The sequence below is a fragment of the Gymnodraco acuticeps genome, unplaced genomic scaffold (genome assembly GCF_902827175.1).
Source record: "Gymnodraco acuticeps unplaced genomic scaffold, fGymAcu1.1, whole genome shotgun sequence".
NCBI classification, from domain to species: domain Eukaryota; kingdom Metazoa; phylum Chordata; class Actinopteri; order Perciformes; family Bathydraconidae; genus Gymnodraco; species Gymnodraco acuticeps.
The window spans coordinates 161,704-171,801 of NW_022990181.1; the positions used below are offsets into that span (position 1 = coordinate 161,704).

Here is a 10,098-nt window from a genome sequence, read left to right on the forward strand (position 1 = left end):
GCTCACTGACTCAAAGGAAAAGTGATGCAACGGTAGAGGCAACGTTTCAAAGTTATGACTCACACTAATTTAGTTGTAAACTTTATCCAAAATATTAGATATATTTACTATAGGGGAGATGAGCCAGTGGGTAAGTGGACCCCTCCCCCTCCTTATCTAGGTAACTGTGCACATTTGTTTTCATGTGAGCATAAATCCAGGAGGCACCCATCACTATTATTTGGCTGTGATGGAGAGAAGCACATGGTAAAGTGGTAAATGTGTTTCTTTCACAATAAACCATGTTTGGCTTGTCAAAGTAAATGTTCAACACGTCAGGTATTTACTGTTCTGTCAAAGCAAATCCAGGTCTGAAAATATGTTTCATACATGTTGGTTATTTAGCAAGGAGTAAAACCGCGTGAATCATTTAGCTAAAGATTAGCATGAAGGACTACGATAGAAAGTTCTTTCCAAAAAGGGGCTGTGGGGTAAAGTGAGCCAGTGGTTCAACTCAACCCCCCATGAGGCACTGAAGTTAAGTTAAGTCTTTGTAGTATAACATGTATGTCGATGTAGTTTTACACAACTGATTTTTATGTTTTAAACATTGAAGAAAAGCCATCATGCTAAGAAAGTCCAAGAGAAAGACTGAGGAGATGGAGAGAGCCACTGATGGAGAGGCTGGAGAATCCATCAGAGCAGTGGCAAAAGACAGACATGTTGACAGGTCAACCCTGCGTAGAGACATAAAGAGGAAGGAAGTGAAACAGGAGGTACAGAGGAACAGCAGAGGAAAGAGGGTCTTCACAGGAGAGAGAAGGGGCTTCAGACCAGATCCAGAAACTGGCTTGACAGATTCCCAAATAGTATAGAATACAATATTTGTGTTCTGGTTTTTATTCAACAGTGATTTATGGTGTTAAAACACAAGATATTAAGGGTGAGCAAGGTGGAAGACATTCTCTTTATATTTTCAAAATGTTAACAAAAAGCACAAGAATGCAAAACCAATGTAAAGAAGAATATAAAGGGAGGAAGTGAAGTTCAGTGCTGCTGAGTGTACTGAAAATAAGGGATGCTGATATGATGAACAGCCACCTATGTCCTCTACTATAATCAGTCATTGTGCCTGACATGTGGGAATCTGCCACTTACTTCAACAAAGGGATAAGAGAGCATAGAGATCGACAGAGGGGTTAAAGAAAGATAGACAGTGATAAAGGGAGTGTATCGAGACAAACAAGTATCACGCAATGCTGATATTGAGAGGGGGTTGCTTGTGAGTCAGGTCGATAAAGAGAGTGAGGGATTGTTGGAGAGGTGAAGAAGTGAAAGACAGGAATATTCTTTCCGGACCCTTCCTGTCTGGGCTTTATATTGCCCAGGCAGTGATGAGCTTCTGATTGAGCTCTGATGAACAACAACAACCTTTACTTCAGGATGTCTACTGTCAATCAAAATGAAAAAAATGCATCTATCACAAAGGGCAATGACTTCCCCAAAACATTATTGTGGCTTAACTTGCCCCGCCTCATGTTGGAGGGAATTGATGCCAGTAAAACAAACATGAACGAGCCAGCTCAGAATCAGAATGAACTCAACAGCCCTGAATAGATATCCTTGTAAATGTAGCTGGTAGTTTAACAGCCAGTCTGTTGAAGATCTACTGTACTGATTTATTTTTAGCATGTGTTTTATTGTGACAACTTTACCCATCTACTCCCATCATTGTCAGACACATTCAAACTGGATTTAGTCATTTACCAGGGAAGGTATGTCAAACATTGAAATATCCAACACGTTCTCACTCCCAACCCGTCACATGTTGACGGTCGGTCAGGGCCCCTCCCCTATTACGGACAGGGTACCCCTTGAGAGTCAGTTTTCAACGGGCAGGGCGTCCATAGACCTTCATAGACCTCCCATGGCGTTGATAGGCTAATAGACGCCATGAGAACGCTCCCCGACGGTCGGTTGTTATTGTCAATATTAATATAATAATTATTTATTTTTTAATAGTCACACTCGATTTCGCCGATTTTCTTGTTGCCCCAGCTGGTCGACACCTCTTTTAGCAGAAACAAAGGCTACATTAATGTATTAAATCGATGTTAATCCATGTGTGTGGTTGTGGAATTAACGGACATGCCGTTGTGCGATTGCGTTGCCAGCCAGGCAACGCAATAATTTACAAACTACAACCCTAATTATATTTAAAAACATTTTAGAAGGCCTCACGAAATACTTTAATGTAAATTACAATTTAAATGTGAAGGGATGTGTGTAATGTGGTGATTGACATTATTCACCCACGGATCTATGGGTTGGGGTATTGTTCCGCACGGACATTTTAGTTAACCGGACTTCCTGCTGATGTGAAATTCGAAAACACATTTTTTTTTAAAAGGGGACCTATCATGCAAAATGCACCTTTGTACGTCTTTTATACATGAATATGTGTCCCCAGTGTTCCAGGGAACTCACCAAGTGTCAGAAAACACAACCCTCTCTATTTTCCTCCTTAGCCAAATCTCTAAAAAAGGGGCTGTAATGGATCTGAAAAAAATGGATCCAGATTTCAACACTTTTCTACGTCACAAAGACGTGCTCCGCTTATTGGTCAACTATCCACCTATCAGGGGAATGAGCCACGGCCACGTGCATTGCCAAACCTCTCATTCGCATATAGGCTATCGGCAGGCTAAATCAACCCCAGTCACATCTGTGTTTTTGCCTGCTCTTGCCAGGATGTCTAAGCGAGTTAAACATTGTGCTGTTGTTGGCTGCAAGACTCGGGACAGGGGAATGCATGCAATGCCATCAGTGGAAAAAGAAAATAATCTGTGGCTAGACTTCATTTTCAAGGGACATGAGCCAGAAGACCACGGCAGATATCTGTTTGTGTGTTCCAAACATTTTACGACGGACATGTTTATGAACTTCTCTCAAGTCCAACACGGATATGCCTCCAAATTAATGCTAAACCCGGGATCAATACCAACCATCCGGGACCAGGCCAGTGAGGACACATCCAATTTTGAAGCTGTAAGTTTTTATTTAGCGGTGTTTTTCCTGATAAAGCTATCTCTAGCTTGTAGTATGTAGCATGTAGCTTCGCCGTATCAATGTCGCCTCAAACCCAAATAGTAATCGGTTAGGTGTTTATATGTTTTTGTAACATTTTATTTTGTACGCTTTGTTTGCTTCGTCTTTTATTTTAATTATCAGGCATTTGCTAACATGTTCAGACATAGGCCTACTGCCGTAATGGCGATCTGTGTGAAGGCTGTAAAGCCACGCCCTAGCCGATAACACAAGTATTTATTCTCCTATTTATTAGTATTTTGTATCCTCTAAAATCATATTGAGTAAGTTATAATAACAAACGTAATCTTCTGTAGGTAAGTGCCGCGTTATATGTAAAGGCTTTTGTGATTGTAGTCTCTAAGAACGATCAGATATCATCGATCTGTAAGCTAAGCTACGCTAATGAGACATGCCGTTTTTTGCAGCGTTATATGTAAAAGCTTTTGTATGTATACTTGTTTGTGCACATGAATATAAATGGGGGTGTGTTAGGATACAACACTGTGTGTATGTATGCGAGGGGACACACACACCACGAGTTAAAACGGAGCTAAAGCCCCGTTGGTCTGTTGTTGTTGACGAGGCCTTACCTCTAGCAACATGCACAGTCACTTCCGCATTCTACTCATAGCGGCCGATTCATTTCCTGTTTGAAAATGACGACCTTCTACACCCGCTGCCTACAAGAGCTTCCGAAATTAAAAATGTCAGATGTTCATCGGATTTGCCGGACGACTAAAGCCCCAGCCAGCAAACTCGATAAAGGCATCAAATGATATGCTGCGTCATATATACACAACTATGAAGGTAAGAAGGTAACCGGTACTAACCAGCTAGCTTATGCTCCGGGTTACGCTAACATTAGCTGTCAAAAGCTAGGTAACGCCAGAGCCCTATAGTATAACTACTACTATTATTATTATTATTATTATACTACTACTATAGTAGACTACTATAGGGCTCTGGGTAACGCTATGTACTGTTTCTGGTGTTAATTCTTTAAAACATTAGCCATTTTGCTAACAAATACTATCGTTTAATAGCCTTATAGCCTAGCCAAGGTTGTCTTGTTGTTAGCCACACTGCATAATGGTATCAGCTTTTGTAAAGCAATGTTGCCATAGATGTTTTGACGTGAGTATAGATCTAATGCTGTTGCTCTGTTTTTCTTCATTCAGTGTCCAATAAAGACAGGCTGACAGGGCAGGTCAGCGTGAGAGCCTTGTGCTACAGGTCAATGCGGAAGAGCGAGACAGCACACAGTTTGAGTGTAGGCAGGCAGCATTGACACTGTTCCCCCCTGTTTATTGAGTTTCAGTTCAGTTAAACATTAGTTTACCTTAAGGGAATCTCAACAGTGTCCTACTTCTCCCTGCTTTATCACAGCTGATTGGTCAGATATTATTACATTGATTATGGATGTGTAAGTTTGGGGGTTCAAATATATAGTCAAAACTGCTTTAATATAATTTTCAAGGCATCTTAGTTTCCAAAGAAAGTTCATTGTGGTATTGTAGGGTAAGAGGGTAACACTAAGCATTCAGGAATACATGCTTCTTCTAGGATAATGGGTCAGTAAAAATAACCAATAATTCTACTCATAATAACCTCCTGGCTCATAGTAACAAGTGAGGTTACTAATCACTAGTATTTCTTCTCTCTTTTTTAGATAACGCTTCGTGATTCATCACCAGTGGTGCTCACGCACAACCAGTGCTCCTGTGTTGCAGGAACTGTTTTGTGCAATCACACAGTAGCATTACTGTTCCAAACAGCACACTACACTGAACTGAACATGCCAGTTGTGCCACCTGTGCATAGCTGTACTGAATCGGAACAGCAATGGCACAAGCCGCGAACAATGGTAATTTCAATGAGGTTCAAATACTTGTAATCTTTCACAGAGTTTTTGTTTTAAAGTGACTCAACGAACAGTAATTGTCTTTTCCTTAAGGGTGTGAAGCCAGGGCCCATCAACTCCATGGTCTTCACCAAGCCTGTACCAAATAGGATGGTGCAGACTGGAGTAAGGTAATTTCAGCTGGAAAATTGTGTTTCCTGTGTTTTTAAAATTCATAATTCTGGTGCTGTATTCCTAACCTTTATTGTCACATTAATGTGCTATATTGTCTTTGCCATTCTTTGTAGGAGTGGATTCTACAGAGGCATGGTGGGGCCATTACCAGATCCCTGCCTGTTCAGAGTTACGGAGGCATACTCAGCATTCAGCATTGAAGACAGGCCGCTTGTGACCACAATGAACATGAGACCTGACAAGCCCCTTGTGGAAAGTGCCTTCGGGATTGTGCAGGAGGGCAGTGTTCTGTCCTATCAGATGCCTGCTTTGACGTCTCGGTACACCACACTTCACACTGACACACCACCAACACCCCACTTGCCCATAGAGGGGTATGTGATCTTGCCATGTGATTTACCGCTGGTGTGCTCAGAAGAGGAGCAACTACATATGAACAGCTTATCTGTTGATTTGGAAATGTCTCACAAAATTGAGGAGGCTACCCGTGAGCAAAGCTCTAGCTCAGAGTGGCATCTGCTCCGCAAACCCAGGGTTACTGCCTCTAGGTTTAGAGAGATTTGTCACGTCAGAGGTGAGAGCTCTGCTAACTCTCTTGCAGAGCGAATACTCAAAGGTACAAGGCAGACTGCAGAAATGAGGAGAGGTGCCGAGATGGAGCCCACAGTAGCAGCTGAATACAGTAGACTGGCAAACGTGAACTACTCCCCTTGTGGCCTTGTCATTCACCCCTCTACGCCCTGGCTTGGTGCCTCCCCTGATGGAGTTGTTTTTGACCCAACAGAATATCCCCAATTTGGCCTTGTTGAATTCAAATGTCCCAATGTCCCAAATTATGTCGACTGCAAATATGTGCAGATGGAATGTGGCTCCCCTAAGCTCAAGAAAAGCCATGCCTATTACTGGCAAGTACAGGGTCAACTTCTTGTATCTGGGATGCAGTGGTGTGATTTTGTAGTGTGGGCACAAGAGGACTACCTGGTGCAAAGAATATATACAGATCCAGAAGTGCAAAGAGCAATCAGAGAAAAAGTAGACTTTTTTTTTGTTTACACATACATGCCGAAGTACTTGTCATTAAAAAAGTAGTGGGCACTGTAGCCATTGTTAACTCTGTAAGCAGTTAGCTGCTAGACCCTGGCTCAGCCGTCATTGTTTTTAGGAGGCAATCCCTCAATCATGTGTTCTGAATGACAACAAAATGTGATTTCAATATTTTGTTTTTGATATATATTGTTTGTCACATTTCATATATGTAAATAAATATACAATTGTATTTAAAAAGACAATAAAGTGAAGTGATTTGTGTAATGAATAGTAATCATTGCATTTGTAAGAAATCATCAACGCATTGTAATTTGCTATTTACCATTTATTCAAACAAAACACTAGCGTGTGTCAGGCAACACGGGATTACGGTGTGCTCACCCAGCTTAATCACAGCTACCTGCACAGGTGTCATCATCTTGTCTTATTTCACCCCATTTCTTGACCAGTGCTTTGTTCTGATAGTTTGACAGCATACATGCTACTGCAAACAGTTGGTTGATGTTGTAGGCATGGGACAGGAGGATGACACCATCAAAAAGTTTGTCTCTTTTATCCTCCTAATGACACGCTCCACATGAACCCTCAGTCTGGCAATGGCCTGTGTCTCCCTCACCTGATAGGCTGGCATTTGCTTCTGCTTTGACAGAAAAGGTGGGCAGTACACCTTGCATTTGCAGCAATCGCTGATCAGGAAGCCCTTATCTACCATCACTGCCATGTTTTCAGTCAACAACGCAGCTATTCCAGATTGTTTGAAAATCTCCTTGTCGCTGACAGAACCACCATACAGACTGGAAACAAATGTCACTGCGCCATGTGGGGCTATGCCAACCAGGGCTTTCATGGTGCAGTGAGATTTGTATGTAGAATACATTTCACTTTGGAGGAGGAGTGAGGATGGTGTTTGACACCTCAGCTCTGTGCAATCCAGGATCACCTGTGTGTCTGGGAAATCTTTGAATGCCTCTGGGAGGTGGGCTTGAACTTCTGCAGGTGTAAGCCAGATGCACTGTGACCCCAATAAAGTTGTAAGAAAACTCGTCCATGTTGCAATGATGCGGCTCACAGTGGACTGGTGTACGTTGAAGCGGTTTGCAAGGTCCCTCTCTTTCAAACCCACCGACAGGAAGCAGAGAAAAAGGAAGAACTCGTCAATTGGCTGAAGCAGCTGTCTCTGGAAGATAAACAAAAAAAAGGGTACTATATTAATGTCATGAGTGTAGCACACCATGGGAAAAACATTAAGTTGTTTTAGTTCTGATGTATTCAAAAAGGATTGAGTACTATAGCCTTTTAGCCTACACGAAAGCAATGAAATGTTGGAGAAACATTTTCCCTTCAGTTTGTGTTTAGATTGTGTGTTAAAAGAAACGTAGCCTACCGTTGATGGACGTGCGTGTGTAACCACTTATTCATTCCTCTTGGCAGCTGATATCGCTCTTGTAACACGAACCATTTTATAAATGGAAGGCTCAATCAAAAACCAGAAGGCCATCAGGTGGTTATAGCTCGGGAATCTGTACACAAAAGACACACGTCAGTCATTAATTGACTCGTTAACTGTAACACATGGGCTAATGCTTTCCTCTTGTTTGCTATAATACATTATAATTCAAATAGACTGATTAAGAAGGCACTTGGTGCAGGTATAGTAATATACAGCAGTAACATGTAACAACTACATTAAAGCAGCAGTAATAATAATCTAAAACATACAGGGAACATTTTACACAGAATGACTACTTTTACTCTTCATTCTTAAGTGTGCAACTGGGGGAAACGCAGTGGATATTGACATGTACTTTTACTTTGGTAAGGTTTTGAAGATTTCCACTTGTAGTAAAGTATTATCAGTATGTTGTTAGTATTAGTATGTTTTACCCCACCACATTTAGTTAACCTTCATAGTTTCTAGTTACTTATGAAAACACATGATTTATGATTCTACATGTTCAGTTCAGGAGTATTTTCAAACCATAGTATTTGTACTTATACTTCAGTTAAGTTGAGTAGCCTACTTATTCCAACACTGCATGCAAATAGTCAGCAGTCAAACGGCAGGTAAACAGGATTCTTTATAAGCTAACCCATCTCAAAAACTTGGATAGAATTTAGCCAAAACATTACCTGGTATAGAATCGGATGTTGTCGTCGGAGCCAGCAAACCGCTGTAAGCAAAACTCTCGCTGGACTCTTAACTCCTGCAGTTGCTTCTGCAGATCCTCCACTTTTTTGGAGTTGTCTTCTGTAGCTTGAGAGGACATGTCCAGTGAAGCTGGTTCAGGGGTTGAGCAGTAATCATGGTCACGGACATCGATGTGCTCTTCCTGCTCCTCCCGAGAGACTGGTTCAGTGGGCCGCTCCCTTCTCTCCCAAACACTAGCCCGCGGTGTTTGAGCAGTGAAGTGATTCCACTCAAACAGAGTTGGGACAGCACCTTTCACAAGCCTCCTACGTCCATCAAGGGTTTTTGGCTCTATTAGTTGATCCGTAGCGAAGTGACGACTGCAGACCTTGGAGTGAGAGGAGATTGTAAAGTTATCGCGTCGTATTTTAACTAGCCACTGTCTTCGCAGCTCGAGTTCGGTCGGAAAGCCATGGAAACTTAGGACGCCGTTGAATTTAGCTGACGCCGTACAAAGTGGGACACAGCAGTGCTCGGAGTAGTTATTTACTTGTCTTTGCAAATGCTCCGTTTTGAAAATCTTCCGTCGACTCATATTTAAACCACAGATTTAAACAGTAAAACATTTGTGGACGCTCAGCTACGCAGACCAGAAGCAACCCGGAAGCGTCCGAGCAGTATAACGGCTAAGGCGGAAGTACGTCTCAGACCCTAGTGCATGTAGCCTATTAGTGGCTAGCACTCAGTCTACTGAGCTCAGCCCCTCTCCAACACATCATCTGTATTGAGTCAGAAACACAGCATGCACGTTACGGTTCAAAACTAACTCAGATTGAAAAAGGCTAAGCAAAGAGCTTTGCTAAATAGAGAGTTTTAGCCCCCATCTTTTGGGATTTCAGACGATATTTATCCAAATAGTATTTTCTCATCCTGAATACTAAATTGAGATGATTATGTTTTCTTCTTTACAGGCCAGCACCTCACATGCTACCAGCAGATTACCTGTGATGATAGATTCTGCATGTCAGACTGACCCACCCAAGTACCGTACTGTTCGTACGATGTTGGAAGAAAAGTGCTGTAAACTATTAATAAACGCAATGAGGTCATTGTATATATGCTGAAAATATGAATGTCTCCCTTTATAAATATATATATGTATCGCTGTTTTTGCGTTACAAGCTCTAAATTATAAACTGTACACATAGTATTCTTGCTAATTAGCCAAAATATGAACGGAATAAGTAGCAATCATCGTAACAGAGTAAAATAAATAGGGACAACAGCTTGTCAACTAACCATTCAGAAACGTCCTGCTGCAACTGAGATCTTTGCACCTCCACCAAAACCTCCGCTGCTTCAGGGTCAGTCTCTGGATCAAATTGATAATACGCTTGAACACATGCATTGCTCTGAGATGACATGTTTATTCCACACTCGTAATCACAGCAAGCATGGTAACGTGACTCTCACCGGCTCATGCCCTGCTTTTCTGCAGGGGGGCGTGGTCAGCTGCTGCTCAGAATTTTCAAAGACAGGCTTGGAATAGAGCAAAAATGAGCGAAACGTTTGGTATTTTGAAAAATAAAATGTATAAATATACCTTATATAGGTATGGTCATACACTATATCATTTAAATATAGCATGATAGGTCTCCTTTAAATAAAATAATACTTTATTCCGAGTTTGCTTGCTTTTCTCTTTGAAAGCCATCACATAACGGCATTGTAATACACGGTTCGGCTGCATTAAATATTACATATCTGCCGTAGTTCTTTATTTATAGAGCCCTGCTGAGAAGACTTCTAGACAAACATG

General features: G+C 41.6%; 1 protein-coding gene across 1 annotated transcript; it reads left to right on the forward strand.

Moving 5' to 3' along the window:
• The first annotated feature begins 605 nt into the window (after positions 1 to 605).
• LOC117547216 lies at positions 606 to 7,169 on the forward strand. The gene is made up of 5 exons (XM_034217788.1): positions 606 to 755; positions 4,739 to 4,933; positions 5,024 to 5,100; positions 5,218 to 6,136; positions 7,086 to 7,169. Exons 1-5 carry the CDS (start codon positions 606 to 608, stop codon positions 7,167 to 7,169), a joined length of 1,425 nt encoding a protein of 474 aa, XP_034073679.1.
• The last annotated feature ends 2,929 nt before the right edge of the window (positions 7,170 to 10,098 follow it).

Coding starts and splice junctions, on each gene's coding strand:
- LOC117547216 (XM_034217788.1), top strand. CDS start 606: ATGCTAAGAAAGTCCAAGAGAAAGACTGAGGAGATGGAGAGAGCCACT. Junction 756..4,738: donor GGAAGGAAGTGAAACAGGAG/GTACAGAGGAAC, acceptor TCTCTTTTTTAG/ATAACGCTTCGTGATTCATC. Junction 4,934..5,023: donor GGCACAAGCCGCGAACAATG/GTAATTTCAATG, acceptor CTTTTCCTTAAG/GGTGTGAAGCCAGGGCCCAT.